Below are 19595 nucleotides of genomic sequence, written 5' to 3' on the forward strand. Positions count from 1 at the left end.
AGTAGTTGTGGCACATGGGCTCAGTAGTTGTGGCCCGCGGGCTCTAGAGCGCCAGCTCAGTAGTTGTGGCGCACGGGCTTAGTTGCTCCGCGACATGAGCGTCTTCCCGGACCGGGGCTCGAACACATGTCCCCTGCATTGGGAGGCGGATTCTTAACCACTGTGCCACAAGGGAAGCCCTCTTTCTGTAGTTTTAGTGGAGTTTGGGGAGGGACTGAAATTAGACACATATGTTCAATTTGCCATAATTTTCAGAGCTTCCATTTTTACCTAAACCAGTAAACAGATTAATAATTACAGACTGTGAGAGCTACAGAGGAAACAAACATGAGGCCAAGACAAGAACAATGGCAAGATGACTCAGACTTAAGAAATGCAGAGTTGTATCTTTAAAATATGCACCTTGCCTCAGTGTAGAGGGACTTCCCTGGCAGTCCAGTGGGTAAGACTCCGTGCTCCCACTGCAGGGGGCCCAGGTTCAAACACTGGTCAGGGGACTAGATCCCACATGCATGCCGCAACTAAGACCCATCGCAGCCAAAATAAATAATAAAATAAATAAATAAATATTAAAAAGAAAACTAAGACATATCTTGCGTCTACTTTAAAAAAATAATAAAATATGCACCTTGCTTCAGTGTAGAGAAGACACGTGAGGAACATTCGTGGAGTCGGAGACAGTGAGGAAGCCACTGGAGATCAAGGTGAATGCTGGCTGGATTGGAAAGGTGATGGCTGTAGAGCTGGAAGCAACCATGTAGAACGTAGACAGACTGTAACCTGCAAAGGGCAGGCACCATGTCCATTTTGTTGCCTGCTGTATATAAACCCAGATATGCGTATTGTGTATATATGCCCAGCTGTCTGGTTACCAGAGACATTTGATAAATGTTTGTGAGTGGACATGGGTGGGTGAAGAGGGGAGAGGAAACGAGAATGACCTTTCTCCCTCTAGTGTAGACCTCGGAGGCCAACTAAGGGCTGTGGAGTGTGCGGCCAAAGGGAGCCACAGAAGGTCTGGGAGTAAGGGAATGACCAGCAGGTGAGAGCAGGTCTTCACCTGCACACAGGACCTGTATCACGTGACCCCTCACCCTCCAGCCTGTCTTCCATCCATCACACTCCACTCTGGCCCCTCCAGCAGTTTCCTGTGACTGACATGTCTTCTCCCCAGCCTCAGCCCCTCACCTGGCCCCTCCACACTCCCATACTGGCCTCAGGAGGCCGCAGTCTGATTCTTTTTTTTTTGTATTAATCATGCTTTTTTATTCTATTTTTTAAATAATTTTTATTGGAGTATAGTTAATTTACAATGTTGTGTTAATTTCAGGTGTACAGCAAAGTGAGTCAGTTATACATATCTCCACTCTTTTTTAGATTCTTTTCCCATATAGGTCATTACAGAGTACTGAGTAGAGTTCCCTGTGCCATACAGTAGGTCCTTATTAGTTATCTATCTTATATAGAGTAGTGTGTATATGTCCATCCCAATCTTTCAGTTTATCCCTCCCCCACCCACAGTCTGAGTCTTAAACCATATTCTTTTTCTGCAGGCCTCTTACAACAGTTTACAATTGTGTGGCCATTGAGGGGCTTCTGGATTTAACGTCAGATTCCCCCATAGAATATGAGCGTTGTGAGGGATGGAACCTGGCTGTTTTATTTGCCATTGTATCCCTAGCACCTGGGACCAAGCCTAGCCTGCAGAAGGGGGCTTGATAAATTTTAAAAAATGATTTATTTTTATTGAGATATAATCAACATATAACCTTGTATTCATTTTATTTGATTCAATATTTGTATATATTGGCAAATCATTACCACAATAAGTTTAGTTAACATCCATCAGCACAGTTACAACGATTTTTTTTTCCCTGTGATGGACTTTTACCATCTACCCTCTTGGCAACTTTCAAATATATAATACAGTATTGTTACCTATAGTCATTTACTGTACCAATAATTGTTGAAGGAACCAAATGAAAGTAGGTGTCATCTCGCCGAGATGGTGGGATGGAGAAGAGTTTGAAGGGGAGACCACGGAGGAGGTATGGCAGTGACTTGGGAGGGAGAGGGCACAGCCAGAGCACAGGCAAGGGGCAGAAGTCCTGAGAGAGGAAGTGACAGGTCTCAGTACCTGCTGGGCTCCAGTTGAGTGAAACCAGCCCTGAGCCTTTGTTTGGTGCTGGGCCTGGGCCTGCCCCTGGGCTCCGCAGACTCAGGTGCATGTGAATGTCTGTAACTCCAGGTTTGGTGAGATAGGCTATGAACTATGCTAGTGAGGGCATCAGGGAAGTCTTCCTGGAGGAGGATGCCCTGGAGATGGACTTTGAAAGCTGAGGAAGACATGGCCAGGAGGAGGGAAGTGATTCAAAGGTCTCTAAGGTTCTGAGCCTGGCTGAATGTCTGCAGAGTGGGGCCACAGCCAGAGGCAGGGGACTTGGGCTTTAGATACACTGATCAGTGACCAGGATCTTGCAGGATGGCTAGGGACCTGTGAGGGGGCCCAGGGTGAGGGGCGGAGTATGGCATGCATCTCAGGCTCACTCCTGCCTCTGCAGAGCCCTCACCCAGCCCTGCCATCCCACCACTGCACACCCTAGCCTGGGTTCCAGGCCACTGAGACCAGGCTGTGCTGGCCCCATGCCTCATCTCACTCCCTGCCTTCATGCAGCCTCTCCCCAGCCGAGCCTGCCCTCCTTTTCCACTTAGGAACCTCTTTTCCTCCCTTCAGCTCCCCCAGGAAGTCCTCTAGGATTTTTTGTGCTGGGTACTTCTACAGACCTCTCCTTTACCACCTTATGTTTGGTCGTGTACCCCATATTTTAAAGATGGGAAACTGAGGCTCACAGAGGCGAAGTGCCCACAGTCATGATCAGGGAATTAAATCTGGGTCTGCCGACTCAAGCCAACTCTCCTCACTGCATCCCAAAGGCCAAGCAGGCAGGCAGAGAGCCTGGGGGATCAAGGCTGCTTCTCTTAGCCAAAGCTCTCTTCTGGGTGCCCTGGGGTTGGTCATATTGTACTAACAGGAGAGGTGCAATAGAGCACAGTGGTTAGAAGCATAGATCTAAGAGTGCTTGGGTTCAAGTCAGCTCTGCTGCCTCCTCCTATACCTCAATTTTCACTTCTGCAAAATGGGATGATAATAGTACTTACCTTATAGGGTTATTGTGCGATTAAATGATGCACATAGAAAACATTGCTACTGTTATTATATATATCTCTCACATCTTTATCCATTCATCTGTCGATGGACACTTAGGTTGTTTCCATGGTTTCCATGGTTGAAACCAGCCATGGTTTCTTGGCTGTTGTGAATAGTGCTGCTATGAACATAGGGGTGCATGTATCTTTTTGAATTATAGCTTTGTCTGGATATATGTCCAGGAGTGGGATTGCTGGATCAATCCAGCAACTCTGGCAACTCTATTTTCATTTTTTTGAGGAACCTCCATACTGTTTTCCAAAGTGGCAGCACCAACTTACATTCCCACCAACAGTGTACGAGGGTTCCCTTTTCTTCGCACCCTCTCCAGGATTTGTTATTTGTAGATTTTTAATGATGGCCATTCTGACCAGTGGGAGGTGATAGCTCATTGTAGTTTTGATTTGCATTTCTCTGATAATTAGTGATGTTGAGCATTTTTCTGAACATGTCCCTCATCTCATCTCTGGCCTTGCTTATAATCTCAGACCTGAAGCTTGTCTCTTTTCAACATCTTCTATTTGCCCTCACCCACAGTTTACTTGTTCGCATAACATTTATTGTTTCGGTCCTTTATACAGGACAGTAGAGGCCTGGTTGGATAAATTATAATACATTAATACTGTATAATACTGGATATATATCCATGATTGCACAGCAGTTTCAAAATTAACCTCAATGGACTCAGAATGCTTGAATTCAAATCCCAGCTCAACCATTCATTAGCTTTGTGACTTTGGGGAAATTATTTAACTTTTCTGTGCCTCAGTTTCCTCATCTATAAAATGGGCTAACAATAGTATCTACCTGGTATAGTTATTGTAAATAATTTGCAGTCTAGAATGGAAGCTCTGGAAGGGCAGGATTTTGGTCTGTTTTATTCATCGCTGTGTCCTCAGTGCCTAGCCTAGTGCTGGCACAAAGAAGCTATTCAATAAATGTCTGTTGAACAAATCTGTGGAATAATGAGGTACTGTATATAAAGGAGCACTGTCCAACTGAAATATAATACAACCCACATATATAATTTTAAGCTTTCTAGTAGCCATGTTAAAAAAGTAAAAAGAAACAGGTAGAATTAATTTTAATAATATATATTTGAACATAATACTGTATATCCAAAGTATCATTGTAACATGAAATCAATATAAAAATTATTAATGAGATCTCTTCCATTCTTTTTCTCCTACTAAGTCTTCGAAATCTGGTATTTTACACCTATAGCACATTTGAGCTATACAACAATATCTCAAGCACTGTAATAAAGTAAAGCATAGTTCTACCAAAAAATAAAGTGGTATTTAGCAAACAAATATTTTTAAATTTAATTAAAATTAAATAAAAATTTAAACTTAGTTCCTCAGTAACACCAGCCACATTTCAAGAGCTGAGTAGCCACATGTGGCTAGTGGCTATCAGGTTGGGACAGCAAAGATATAAAGTGCCCAGCACAAGCTAAGTTCTTAAGAAGTTCAGCCATTATTACTGGTGATCTGGAAGATGTCTGTGCTTTAGGTTGAGTGAAACCAGCCAGTCACTGACCACTGGGTACAACATGATTTCACTTGTGCAAACAAAAAAAAAACCCCACCTCCAAACTATATATGTTAAATATGTAACCCAGATGTATGCAGAAGTCTCCTTATGAGAGCTCCAATCCCAGTCCATGAGAGCAGCAGGAAAAAATGAAACGTACCACAGATGCCTGCTGATGAGGGTGGGCCCAGGACAATGGAAGGCCTTTGTGTTGGCTCCACGAGGAGCTGGGGAGCTGAACTGCTTGGGTAAGGGAAGGAGGAGAATTTGAATTTCCCGAGTCAGGGAAGAATGGGCGAGGGGCAAGATGGTGGGATGTGTGGGGCAAAGGACCAGGCAGGGGGTATTTCTTATCGGCAGGGGTGGCTGAAAGGACTTTGAACCCATCACAGAGATGATGCTTAAAATTGGTTGCTGCATGGGGTACAATGTGAAGCCTTCAAGGAACCCCCGAACCCTTTGTGAATTCTAGTTGGCTGACCGACCAATGTCCTGGGTGCATGAGTTTCAGGTTAGAATCCAGAAAGGGGTTGAGCTTCTCACCTGGGTCAGAGAAAAGAGACGGCAAGGGTAGAACCAAGGCTGGAGACGGAGGAGACAGGAGACTGCACACATTCGGGCCCACCTCTTTCCCCCCATGCCTTTCTTGGGGCTCAAAGGGTCCACACCAACATGGTCGTGGCTGCCTCTGGGAGGACAGTGGGTTTGGGGAGGTGACGGGGATTTTCACGGTTCCTCTATGTTTCTAATCTTTGAATTGTTTCAAAGAATATTTTTATAGTGAGCAGACAATACATTTATGTTTAGAAGGCAAAGAAAACACTCCCCTCACACCTCCCTCCCAGCCCATTCAAGGAATACACAGGCTGTGTGGAAAATTTAGAACATATGGGCAAGCAGGTAAGAATAAGAAACAAAAGTCATTGTTGACTCCGCTGCCCAGCAGTGACCACTGTGTCCTCAACTGCTAAAACTCTCTGGGGAAGCATCCAGCCTCTGGCTGGTCCCCTGCCACGCAGGCCCTGTCAGGGCCCCACCATTTCCCCCAGCTCCAGAGCAGCCAAAGGTCAGAGTAGCCAAAAAGGTTCCTTTTGGGCCCAGGGACTGAGAGGGATCAGGGCCCCTGTGCTGGGAGTGGAAATGGGGTCCCTGCTTTGGCATGGTGCCTGCTGGGCTCAACTGGGGCTATGCCAGGAGCATGGGAGCAGTGCCCACCTGTGGCACCACGGACACTGCCTTCTCGCAGCACAGAGGTCAGGAGTTTGGACAACTTACTAACTGCTCTGGGCTTCAGTGTTCTTTTTTGTAAAATACTGTTGTGAGGGTTTGAGATAATGTATGTCGTACATTTAGCACAAAGTGATCTTAGTAAGAATAAAAACATACCAGAAACTAGTCTTTGCTCAGCTAAACCTCCAGCCCTGGTAAAGGAAGTGAGAGGGGCTAAAGTTTTTTTCTGTTAAACATAGTGGGTAAGAGATGGGGTCCCAAGGGCCAGTTTTGTCTGATAGCAGCAGAAGGAGACAGAGTTACTGGCGACCCCGTGTGGGGTGGTAGCACCAGCAGGGAAGCTGGATACATTCAGAGGTTCAGCGGTAGAAAAATGGTGGGTGGTGGGGTGGGAGTTGGCAGCTTTAAGGGCTGGGGCATACCGTGCAGACTAGACCAGTGAAGGCAGGTGTAGATTCTGGTCTTCACTCTGCCATCAGTGTGGCCCACGGAGAGCTCCCGGGGACTCAGAATAGTGTGGAGATTTCTAATGCAGCCTTCTGGCTCAGACCACCCAAGTTCAAGTCAGATTTAGTCACTTGCCAATTATGCAATTTTGGGCAAGTTACTTTAACTCTCCTGTGCCTCAATTCTCCCATCCATAAAATGGGAACAATGATGTTACTAGGTTGTAAGAATTAAATAATTCAAATAAAGAGTTTAGGAGAGTATCAGGCTTATAGAGACCTCAGTAAGGATGCAGAGTTGTTGCTATTTCCTTTATGCATCATTAGGAGTGGAAGGTGATCCTTGGGGTTCTTTCTGATTCTTTCAAGTGTTTGACCCAGACTTCTTAGAAGGTGATTTAAGATCCGTCCCTCCTGTTCAGTTCTACCTGTGGCCCTGAAGAAGATAAAGTTTTTGAATAACTGAGAAAAATGTTCTCTACTCCCTGCATTTTTGTGGGAAAACGAAGAGCACGTTTCTGCTGTGGTCAGTCAATAATGCTTCAGCCTTCCCGTCTAGAGCTCAGTCCAGGCTGACAGTTTACATTCACATTTCCAAGCTCAACTCGTTCATTCACACTGCAGATTAAATGTTGTCTGAGCCAGTTTGCAGGACAGAGCCATGGTTTGGGATACAGGGGCTCTGGAGCCAGATGGGCCTGTGCTGGACTCCTGGCTGTGCCACTATAGCACGTGTGACCTCGTAAGGCCACAACTTCTCTGAGACCCAGTTTCTTCACCTATAAAGTCGAGAAATTAATTCCCACTTCTCATTAATGTGAGGATAAAATGAAACAATATATGGAATCAGGGCTGTTTTCAGCTGCAAGTAACAGATTACCTGACAAAAATAAAGGCGTCTCATTATCTCACAGAAGTATCTGGACTTTAGTAGCTCTAAAATGAGCTCACCAGCTCAGTGCTGTCCCAGGCTGTCTGCTCTGTCATCCCCTGTGTATTGGCAACATTTGGCTTTATGGTCACCAACTAGTTGCTGCAACTCCAAGATTCACATTGCCATAGGCCACCACCCAAGCAGGGAGTAAGCAGGGGGAAGACAGCAACAAGTTTTTCTCCTTTAGAAACTTTCTTCCTCAAACTTTAGTGGACATGAGAATCACCTGAAGAGATTTTTAAATCACAGAGTCCTGAGCCCCTTCTCCAGCAATCTGAGTCTGTGGGTCTGGGGTAGGACTCCAGATCTGCACTGCTCACAAGTTCACAGGTATTCTGAGGCACTGCCCCAGAGAGTGTTAATAGTGGCTTGGACTGGGGTTGTGTCTTACCCTGGCATTAACCTTCTTCCTTGAGAAAGAAAAGGCTGAGGAAAGGATTAAAGTGCTGATCCTTTACTTGGGAGATGCAAGCCCAGGGTGACGAGGGTGAGGAAAAGGAAAGATGCAGAGCCATGAAATGGGATGCATTACACACTGGCTACTGCTTCCCAACAAGCTGCAGAAACGCAGCAGGACATTCAGAGGGTGTATCTGCTTGGCACAAGAGCCTTTCCTGGAAGAGCTTAAAGGAGGAAACTTGGAGGCAGACAGAGGTGTTTACCAGCCCAGTTCCCTCCCCTTTCATCGCCTGTTTGCTATCTTTCAACTTCTGCCTCTGGAGAGCTAATGACTCCACAGTTCTGGACCAAATCAACCAGCCACTTGGCTGCCTTTTAGGAAGCCAGATCTCATGGCCCAGGAGTGGTCTTTCATCCAAGTCTGCAAGTGGAGGGCTGGCTTGGTGCAGGTGGGATCCAAATGAGAGCTGAAGAGGCAGCTGAGGAACCTCATAGAGTCTGCGTCCACTGTAGGTAGGATGATGTACACTGGTTGGGTCCAAAACAGATTTTAAAAATTGAGCCAATAGAATTTTATCAGTGGATTGATCATGAATGGACTGATGGACTGGGAGAGAGAAATTAAGGTTTTGGTGGACGATGGTGCCACTTACTTAGATGGGGAAAGCCTGAGGGAAAGATTCTTTGTTAGGAAAATTAATAAATTTTTGTTAGATTGGTGAAGTCTATTAAGTGGTCTAAGTCTGGATCTGAGGGGAGAGGTTCTGTCTGGAGATAAGAATTTGAGTCACTGTCACGTAGATGGTACTTAAAATCAGAACACTGGTTGTGGACACCTAAGAGGTTCGTTGAGAGGACAAAGGAGATAGGGGAGAATTTTTGACTCTGGCAATATGTACACCACTGTGGCCTGTTTAACAGGTGGGGGAGAGGCAAAATCCTCCTTACTGGAGTGGGTTGAGGAGAGACTGCAGGGAGAGAAAGTGGTGATGGAGAAAACAGACTTCCTTGAGTAGTTTTGCTGTGAAGCGAAGCAGAAAAATGGGTTGGTGGCTCAAGAGGGCCAAGGGAAGATGCTTTTGAGGTTTGGTGTGTTTGCCCACAGGAATGATCCAGTAGAGGAGAAATGGATAAGGCAAGAGAAAAAGGGGACACCTGCATGGGTTTAGTCTTAGAAGAGCTGAGAGGGATGGATCTGGATGACAAGTTGAAGGCTTGGACTTAGAAGAGAGGTCTACCCCCATAAGAGGAGGGGATGCAGGTGGTAGGGGAGGAGGTGGGAAGATGAGGGGGCTCCGCTCGACTGCATCTTCCATGACTATGAAACTTGAGGGGAAGTCACCGATGAGGATGGAGATGGGGTGTTGCAGAGGGGAGATGAGGTAAAGGTGTGGAACAGGTTATCTGAGAGAGGAAAGGTGAATCTTTGAGGGAAATGTAACGGGGGGGTTGGCAGTGTTTGGGGCCCATTTGAAATGTGGTCTTACCTGTGAAGTGAGTCCAGCTGCACAGCAGTGGGTGTTTTCTGCAGCGTTCAGCTGTCTGCATGCACATACTGGCTAAGTGCTGGGTGAGATGACGGAGGTGGGAGAAGGGAGCTGAGTGTGGCTTCAATGCTGGGCAATGCAACCTAACTTGGGTGAGAAATGAAGACATTAAGAGAGGAGGTGACTGGTGGAGAAAAAGTGAAAAAAGTCAGTGAATTGGGAGGTTGGGCTGGAAGAGACTAAGGTTATTATATAAAGGCACCAATATAAAGTTAACCACTGAGCAAAAACACACACCTTTCTCAACAACAAAACCAAACAGCTAAAAAAAAAAAACTAAAAGAGAAAAAATATGTACCACATAAGAACTATATACAAAAAACTTGAAATACATGTAAATATAACACAAAACAATATGATGAATGCTGCTGTAAAAGGAGTGAGGGATCTGTCACACATCTCCAGATTATAGTTAAGTGAATAAGCAAGGTGGAGAAATGTATGCTATCTTTATATAAGAAAGGGGGAATATAACATTATTTATCTGTTAGAGGGCATAAGGCAGAGAATGATAAAGGAACAGAAACTAGACTTCTCTGACTACATCTTGTTTTGTAGATTAGACCTGGAACTATATAATTACTTCACATAAGCAAAATTAAACTAGGTAATTCCCTGGCAGTCCAGTGGTTAGGACTCCGTGCTTCCACTGCAGGGGGCATGGGTTCAATCCCTGGTCAAGAAACTAAGATCCTGTAAGCCTCACGGTGCAGGAAAAAAAAAAAAAATTAAACTAAAAAATTCTTAAAGAATGTAAAAATAAAACAGGTTAATAATATGAATGTGTATCCAGTTAGGGGCAAGCCACACAGAGAGGAAGTATACTAAGTAAGTTTAAAACCAATTGCAATATGAGACCCTGTTTGGATTCTCAAACAAAAAAATTACTTTAAAAAAAAAAAAAGGGCTTCCCTGGTGGCGCAGTGGTTGAGAATCCGCCTGCCAATGCAGGGGACACAGGTTCGATCCCTGGTCCGGGAAGATCCCACATGCCGCGGAGCAACTAAGCCCGTGCGCCACAACTACTGAGGAGCCTGTGCTCTACAGCCCATGAGCCACAACTACTGAGCCCACATGCCACAACTACTGAAGCCCACGCACCTAGAGTCCATGCTCCACAATGAGAGAAGCGACTGCAATGAGAAGTCTGCCCACTGCAACAAAGAGTAGCCCCTACTTGCCGCAACAAAGACCCAACACAGGCAAAAATAAATAAGTAAATTTATTTAAATAAAAAGACACTTAGAAATTTGAGAACTTGAGTATTTCATAATATTAAGGAATTAATGTTTTTGATATGCTACTGGTATAGTGAGTATTTTAAAAAGTCCATATCCTTTAAAGATATATACCGAAGTATTAATGGATGAAATATGATGTCAGGTTATAGTAAGAGGAGTAAGCAGACAGTGGTATTAAATAAAACAAGACTGGCCACGAGTTGATAATTACAGAAGCTATGTGACAGGTACATGGGGGTTTGTTACATTATTCTAGTTTTGCACATATTTAAAATTTTCCATGACAAAAAAAATGAAAAAAATTTTTCCCAAAGTTCACCATGATTTAGGCACTCACTGGAAATGAGTGATAATGGGGAGGGAGGTGGGCATCTGGGCTAACTTTCAGGATGATTGCTTGAGGGATGGAATGCTTTTACCAGATGTGGGACCAGCAGGGGACATCAGTTTGTGAAGAACAAGATGAGTTCCATTTTGGTCACGCTGAATTTGGGGTCCTGTGGTATGTCTAGGTGGGACTGCACAGGAAGTTGGTGGAAACACTAAACTCAAGAGAGATGTGGGGGCTTCCCTGGTGGCGCAGTGGTTAAGAATCCGCCTGCCAATGCAGGGGACACAGGTTCAAGCCCTGGTTGGGGAAGATCCCATATGCTGCAGAGCAACTAAGCCCATGTGCCCCAACTACTGAGCCTGCGCTCTAGAGCTTCTGTGTCACAACTACCGAGCCCATGTGCCACAACTACTGAAGCCTGCGCGCCTAGAGAGCCCATGCTCTGCAACGAGAAGCCACCGCAATGAGAAGCCCGCACAAGACCCAACGCAACCAAAAATAAAAATTAAAAAAAAAAAAAAATATATATAAATTTGGGCTTCCCTGGTGGCGCAGTGGTTGAGAGTCCACCTGCTGACGCAGGGGACACGGGTTTGTGCCCCGGTCTGGGAATATCCCGCATGCCGCGGAGCGGCTGGGCCCGTTACCCATGGCCGCTGAGCCTGCGCGTCCGGAGCCTGTGCTCCGCAAAGGGAGAGTGAGAGGCCCGCGTACCGCAAAAGAAAATTTAAAAAAAAAAAAAAAAAAGAGGGAATGCTTGGACCTCACACCATATACAAAAATTAACTCAAAATGGTTCAAAAACCTAAATTTAAGAGCTAAAATTACTTAAAACTCTTAGAAGACATAAGTGTAAATCTTTATGACCTTGGACTAGGCAATGGTGGATTTAGATATGACACCAAAGGACAAGCAACCAAAAATAAAATAGGCTAAGACTCCATGCTCCCAATGCAGGGGGCCCAGGTTCAATCCCTGGTCAGGGAACTAGATCCAACATGCTGCAACTAAAGATCCTGCATGTTGCAACTAAGACCCGATGCAACCAAATAAATAAATATTTTTAAATGGGCAAAGGATTTCAATAAACATTTCTCAAAAAAAAAAAAAAAGGAATTCCCTGGTGGTCTGGTGGTTAGGACTCCATGCTTCCAACTGCAGGTTCAATCCTTGGTCAGGGAACTAGGATGCCATGTGGCAAAAAAAAAACCCACAAATAGCCAATAAGCACCTGAAAAGATGCTCAACATCCTAGTCATTAGGGAAATGCAAATCAATACCACAATGAAATATCACTGCATACCCACCAGGATGCCTATAATAAAACAGAAAAGTATGTGTTGACAAGGATGTGGGGAAACTGGAACCCTCATACATCACTGGTAGGAATGTAAAATGGCACGGCTGCTTTGGAAAACTGTTGGTTCCTCAAAAAGTTAAGAGATGCCATATGGCCCAGCAATTCCACTCCTATGTATATACCCCAAAGAACTGGAAACATGTTCACACAGAAATTTGTACACAATACTCATAGCAGTATTCGTAATAGCCAAAAGGTGGAAACAACCTGAACGTCCAACTCATCAATGGATAAAATATGGTATATCATCCATACAATGGACATTTGGCAATAAAATGAAGTACATACTTCCCTCGTGGCGCAGTGGTTAAGAATCTGCCTGCCAAGGCAAGGGACACGGGTTCAAGCCCTGGTCTGGGAAGATCCCACATGCCGCAACTAAGTCCGTGTGCCACAACTGCTGAGCCTGCACGAGTCTGTGCTCCACAACGAGAAGCCACCGAAATGAGAAGCCTGCGCACCGCAGTGAAGAGTAGCCCCCGCTCACCGCAACTAGAGAAAGCCCGTGCTCAGCAACGAAGACCCAACATAGCCAAAAAAAAAAATTAAGAAGTAAAGACAATGTGGATTAGTGGTTGCCTAGGGCTGGGGGGAGAGGGAATGGGGAACAACTGCTAATAGGTATGAGGTTTCTTTCTGGAGCGCTAAGAATACTCTGGAATTATTGGTAATTGTTGCACAACTTGTGAGTATTCTAAAAACCACTGAACTACAGGCTTTGACATGGTGAATTTCATGGTGTCTGAATTATTTCTCAACTTAAAATAAAGGTGGGAGGCTTGTGCTCAGCAGTGTCAAATACTGCACTCAAGCCACGCAAGGTGAGGCTTGGAGACATCACGGGAACCGAGTGCAGCAGTGATTGTCCACTCAACCCTTCTTCTGTCATCATCTATCCCTTCCCGATTCAATTTCAATAATTCTGGCTGAATCCGAAACAGATTCTGTGGTTTCATCCCTCTTGCCACGATTGGTTTAAGACTGGGCAGGTGACCTACTTCTGCCCAATTAGACACAAGCTACTAAGGCACTTCTGGGAAATAATTCATTATTCTTTTTTTTACCACACCAAGTAGCATGCGGGATCTCAGTTCCCCGGCCAGGAATCACCAGGGAAGTCCTGCATAATTCACTCTTCTTAAGGAGAAAAAAAGAAACAATCTTCTGCCTCTGGACACTGGTGTCAAGTTGAGGTCTGGAGCAGCTGACTTGGAGGCTGAGGTGGGTGGACAACATTCTGAGAGCGGCAGAGCAGCAAAGTTGGAAATAACCACCCGGGTCCTTAGAACCACTCTACCTCAGTACTTCTCTTAGGGAATAAATCCTCCTGTTTTAGCCGTTTGATTTTTTTTTAATTTAAAGAGCCAAAGCAGAGTCGCCAGTAACTCTTCCCAAATGGGCTTGGAGACAGGACTAAGGGGAAGGGAATCCATTTTTATATTCTCTGATTATTTTTAGTTCAGGTCAGGACTGCCACTGATCAAACTATTATGGCTGTCGTAAATGTCCTCACCAGGTTTTCACATTTGGTTTCTTGATTTTTAAGCCCAGGCACTCTCATGGTCCACAGCCAGTCAAATCGGCAAATATTTTCTGGGAAGGAAAAAAAAGTTCAAGTTCACTCTTCTCATCCTAATTTCTAGGTAACACAAAAAAATGGTTACTACTGAGTATAACCCAAGCCAGTCACTTCATATCTGAATGTGTTTCTTAGCTATCAAATGGGGGTAATACCTACACAGGATTGACCCTAAGATTAAAGGAGAGCATCTGGCCGAACTTCTAGCATGGTCCATGGCTCAACACGTCTCGACAACCTGAACTCTTAACAAATACTAATGAGATAACCCCAACTGTGGCTTTCCTCAAATCCTGCAACTTCTGTGCAAGTAACAAGTTGCCATACCCCCACTCCTAACAGCTGTATCAGGCTCCACTCCGGAAGATGACACCATCCCCGAATAAAAATTAACCACCTACATCCTAGAACTATTTCAGCAATAATGGAAGCAAATGCCTGGAAATTGCCCAAGTGGGCAAACGTTACTTTATCCAAAAGGTGCCCCTTAAAAGTCGAACTCAGAAATTATTTTTGACTAAAGTTGGCGGTTTGAACCAGGACTCTGCTACTCATTAGATGTACTCATAACCGCTTCTCTTTAGATGTACACATAACCTTGAACAAGTCTCTTCATGTGAGCCGTTTCTCCGTAAAAAGGGTGTTAAACACTTGCATTACACAACTATCTCAAAACTGAAGATTGGAGATAATACACAGAAAACTTATCAATGAAGAGCTTAACTGATATGAAAGCTCTACCGTTTTGACTAAAGGGATAAACAAAGCAATGTAAGATTTTTTTTTTAAAATAGCCTCCAATTTACTTTATTCCTCTCAAACAGGTGACCCATGAAAGCAAATTCAAATTGCAAGCATCAATTTATTACAAGTTCTATTTCCTAACATAACTTCTTGCTATTTCCCTAGAGAAAAGGGGTTCTCTGAAGGGTCTCCAGAATAAGGCAATCAGCAAAGTCCCCATTAATGTCTTTGCTTTCGGAGCTAGAGCAGTTTACCAACAAGGACAAGAATTTAACCAATTCACAGAAGATTTGCAGGTCTGCTCAACAGCAGGGCGCCATCTGCCTTACACATCTTATGGCCAACCGTGTAGACACACAGGCATTTTCTTCTCGCACAAGGACTATACAGCCGTTATCTATTAACTTGCTAATTTTACAGAGATCTTAAATGTGAATGAAGTGGAAAGGCTCTTGTACCATCAGCTGCCAGGCCCAAACCTCAGATCTACCAAATACCTGCATTTAAAAATACGCTTCAGGTAGTGCTACATAACCAAGTACAGAAACCACTTCTCTGCTCCCAGCCTCTCACCACCTGTCTACTCCTGGGATGTTTCCCAAGTCCACGTAGCACTGTGTTCCACAGATGGACCATAAAGACTGACTGTACATGGAACCTCTACACCTCACACCAGAATGCATCCTGTCCCAAGAGACTTGGAGAAACCAGGCTCCCCCACTCCTGGGAAAAGATTAGAGGCAGCATTCCAAGTCAAACTGTATCCAGCTTTATTAAAGATACTTTTCATAAACAATCATGGTATTTCAGGCAGGACATGGGCAGACAATCGTTAACAGTATACAACTTTCAAACTCCCTTTTGCAATGGACTACCAAAATCAGAAAGCCACTATAAAACCCCATGAAGTCTTCATGTGATGCTCTGAACAGGGAAAGTTTAGAGTGAGGGTTGACATTTCACATTTAGTATGTTGTTTAACAACTTTTCACAAGCCGACCCTGACTTTCAGGAAATGAAAATGGCAAAAGTATCAATCTGAAGATCCACAATCTAAAAAAGGAACCGCTGCTCTTTTGAGGGACGCCATCTCAATGGTGACAATGCAAAGTCCAGATTGCCTGACATACTGGTAACCAATTTTGGGGGGTCAGGTTCCAACAGGTCTCTGGGTTTAAGGGAGTCAAGTCTATGCTGAAGGTGGAGAGGGAGAAGAGAACATAAAAACTAACTGTAGTTTCCACACCACAAGGCATTTGTGCCAAGGTGGCTACTGTGTGTCAGTATCAAGGAACCCCCTCCTTCCTGGGAACCAAGAGGAAGTCTCTCAAAACCAGACGGGAAAGGTGTTTTTCTCCCATGTCAATCCAGCTTCAGAGACAATCTATTAGTGACATGTGCTCTTCCCCCAAAAAACAACAATGAAGTGTTCTGTATGCTAACAACATAGCTTAAAAAAAAAAAAAGTAAAACAAAATTCTGCATTTTTATAAAACTTGATAAAAAATAGTATTTCAAACTGTACAGTCACCAGAAGTACACAGTTATCAAAAATGCACACTTCACTTGGCATCTCCAGCACCTTCAGCTTTCTGTGCCTAAAAGAAAAACAGACAGATGAATACAATATATAGATGTGGAAACTATCTTCATTTATATTTCATTTATAGCATTACTTTGCTCCCAGGCCAAAGTTCAGGTTTTAGGTACTTTGACACTGAGACTCAGTACTTTTTTTGAAAATGACTTGGCAGGTAACTTTGCTAAGTCACTTCCCCTCTGGACCTTACTGTAAAATTGGGGAAGGGGGCACACCAGTATTACAAGATCTGAGGTTATTCCCAACTTGAAAACCATGGTGTAGCATGAGCGCGACACCTAACGACAGGACAAGGCTCATACCACAGCTCTCTTTATTGGACGGCAGAGCCTTCAAGAATCCAGATTAAACTCACAGAAAAAAAACACAAGCAAACTCCAGACTAAAAGGTGCACTTGGAGTGATACAGATGTAAGAAAAAGGCCATAAAAGCTTTTGGGATCATTAACTGATTGAATGGGCAGACTTAACATAAAGTGAAAATAGTTGTACCTGGTCTGTTTTGGCATCTCCATTTTCTGCAGGATTATTCCCATCCTTGCCAGCATCAGCTTTCCCCTTTTTCCCTTTGGGTACCTTCTCTCCCTTCTAAAATGGGGGGATGGGGGGAAAAAAGCTGTTTCTCCTCATTTCATATCACCGGGATACAAGTCTACAAAGCTCTGCACAAAGTAGGGTTGTTGATCAAATGTAAGATACACAAATAAACTACATACCCTCCCCCATTCATAAAAACAAGGCCAAACTGTGGTCTTCAATACACGGAATTCTTTATCTGAATGTAAATAATAGAATAAGACAGCTTAAACACTTGCACTTGTTTAATACCCAAGTGTACAGTTTCCTGTAAATTGAAGACAGAGTTCTTGGTTAAGGACCAGTCCTATTAACTCTGTCAAATCTCAACTCTGTGTCAACAGACGAAGTTGTTATATAGCAGGTCTCCCTGTCAGCAACATGGGAAACTGTTCAGGCTTTTATGTAAATCCTAGATGCATGTTTGTCTCACCGTCCTACTCACCTTTGCAGGGGCCTTTTTAGGCTTGGGCTCTGGCTTTGGAGGAACAGGTTTCTTTTATTTGGGGGAGAAAAGGAAAGCAGAGAACATTAGTACAATGGACCAAAGAAAACAACCCACAACCAAACCACAGCACCACTGGCATAGAAGTTTCTCCTACTTTGTAAAGTTTGTGGCGGGCTTTCCATTAGAACTTCATATCTTCAGAAACCCACTCAAGTAACACTCGGAAGTGTCCCACTTTGGCTACAGCCATCACAATTTCAGAACGAGCAAATTCCAAATGGGCAAGAGTCCATAGCAGAGTAAGTCATTCAATACCAGCCACTGACCGTAATTCATGGGAAGCAAAGGGAACCGTTTTTCAATGCTTTTTAGTTTCAGGGAATAATATGAAAATTTAAAAGCAGACACACTTACAGCAGATAACCTTGCAGATCTTCTCTGTGGCTATTTAAAAAAAATAAAGAAAATTACAAATAGGACAGTTGAACCACTTAAATACAAAAAAGTTTTGCACCTGAATTGTTCTAGACTATAGGAAGTAAAGAGAGCTTACTGAGGCAAATTCAGGACTATGAATATGGTTAATTACCACTAAAGGAGCCCAAGGCTTTGTGAGACTCCAAAAGCAGTGAGAATAAGACTTACTTCATCCTTCACCTTGGTTTTATCTCCTTTAGCATCCCCTTCAGCCTATAAAAAACAAGCAAAAGCTAAAAAAGCTGCAGTTTCTGAAGCAGTTCTTAATGATTCAGTAAACTTAACGAAGTCCTAAAGGGGGGAGAAAAAAAATCGAAAGGAATCTTGCACACAACTTTCCTAAGACATACAAATCCTCAGTTTGTAGCATCCCCAGCTCCTATGCAAATCCCCGAAATGCTCAGAAAGCGCTAGGAACGCTGTTATGTGTCAGCCTCACACCCGGTCTGGCTCATAACGCGCAGGGACGGCGGGGCCCCGCGAAGCGCGCGCAAAGCTGGAGCGAGGCGCGCGAAGCGCAGCCCGCGCCGCCGCGCCAGGCAGAAGCAACAGCTGTACTAGGAGCAAACAAACCCCTCCGGAGGCGGGGCCCGAGCGCCGTTGCCATGGCAGCCGTCGAGGGCGGGAGACGGGAGGAGCACGCAGCCGGGGGAACTCGTGGGCGGCAGCGGCGCGCACCGGGGCGAGTCTCGTGCGCGGGGGCCGTGGGCGGCGCGCGGTGGAGGTGGGGCCACACTGCGAAGTCCCGCCCCCAGGGAAGAAGGCCCCGCCCCCTCACGGCGGCGGTTTTTTGGCGGCAGCGCGTTCCCCCGCCCGCCAACCCCGAATGCCGCCTTCCCGCCCTTTCGGGTTTGAATTGCCCGCCCGCGGGGAAGGTGGGGGGGGGGGCTAGCGATGGGGGGAGGGGGCGCGGGGCGGGCACGTCGAGCCCAAGGGGAGCGGGATAAACAGCCGCCAACATGGCTCCTCCCGCCGCGGCCGCCGCTCCTCCAATATGGCCTCTGGCGCCCGCGGGCAGCCAAGCCGCGCAGGGTTAGCCCGGGGCCGCCTGACACCGCCTCGAGCTACCGCGCCGGGCGGCTGAGTCTGCTCCAGCTCGCCGCTGATTCGCGCTTCCCAAAGCCGGGGAAGCGGCGGCGGCTGCTGCATTGGTGGTGGTGGTGGCGGTGGTGGCGGCGGCGGCGGCCCAGCGCCTGGGGCCCTCGCGCCACGTACCTTTCTCTTGGGCATGGTGGCGACGGCGGCGGGACGTATGCGCTGGACACGGGGATGCAGTGGCGCGCAGCTTTGGCCAGTCCAAGGGTCGCTCTCGCCTCCTCTTCACACTGCTCGGGCTCCGGGGGGTTTATAAAGTTTTTATAGCGCTGGGAGCCCCGGACCGGTTAGAACCGGATTTCACCTCCCGCCGCCGTTCATTGGCCCAGCTGGGGTCACGTGGGCGGGGTTTAAACTCACCTCCTCTGGAGGGAGTGAGGAGGGGGGTATGGGGGGGAGGGCGCGCGAGACGGCGGCGCGCCTAGGGGGTGGGGGCGCAGTGGGGGAGGCGCGCGTCGAGGGCAATAAATGAGGGAGGGTGGTGCGACTCGGCGGGCTCTGGGTTTCGGCTCCCGCCAAGAGCTGGCTTTTCCAAACTACCAAGTTCCTTCCACCTTATGCAACCGAGCTACCCACTTCTCCAAGCCATGCGACACTTAGGGCGCATCTCAGCCGCTTTCCTTCCTGTTCCCGCTGGGGGCCCCAGAAGAAGGGTTTGCTAGGCCTGGCCGCACTGCCCTTCTCCGCCGGAGGCGGGAGGAAGCGCGCGGCTTGGAGGCACAAGCTGCAGTTCCCAGGGCCAAGGCTGACGCTGAAGTGGGGAAAGAGCGGGGAAGCCAGCTCGGCGCAGCCGGACGTGCATCCTTCCAGGCTGCCACTCGGAGGACGCCTCTCGGGCACCTCA

General features: G+C 46.0%; 1 protein-coding gene across 2 annotated transcripts; it reads right to left on the minus strand.

The window, feature by feature from the left end:
- Window positions 1-13562: 13562 nt before the first annotated feature.
- On the minus strand, window positions 13563-19091 carry HMGN2 (high mobility group nucleosomal binding domain 2). 2 transcript variants are annotated; one of them, XM_060140960.1, is made up of 7 exons: window positions 18872-19091; window positions 17825-17869; window positions 17594-17623; window positions 17177-17227; window positions 16648-16743; window positions 16087-16153; window positions 13563-13825 (listed from the first exon to the last, which is right to left on the minus strand). In XM_060140960.1, exons 1-6 carry the CDS (start codon window positions 18884-18886, stop codon window positions 16118-16120), a joined length of 273 nt encoding a protein of 90 aa, XP_059996943.1. In that variant the 5' UTR covers window positions 18887-19091; the 3' UTR covers window positions 13563-13825; window positions 16087-16117. The 2 variants fall into 2 exon arrangements, with proteins under 2 accessions (XP_059996943.1, XP_059996942.1); XM_060140959.1 differs by lacking the exon at window positions 13563-13825 and having other exon boundaries at window positions 15309-16153; window positions 18872-19086.
- Between the last annotated feature and the right edge of the window lie 504 nt (window positions 19092-19595).

This window comes from Lagenorhynchus albirostris, chromosome 2 (genome assembly GCF_949774975.1).
Source record: "Lagenorhynchus albirostris chromosome 2, mLagAlb1.1, whole genome shotgun sequence".
Classification (NCBI taxonomy): domain Eukaryota; kingdom Metazoa; phylum Chordata; class Mammalia; order Artiodactyla; family Delphinidae; genus Lagenorhynchus; species Lagenorhynchus albirostris.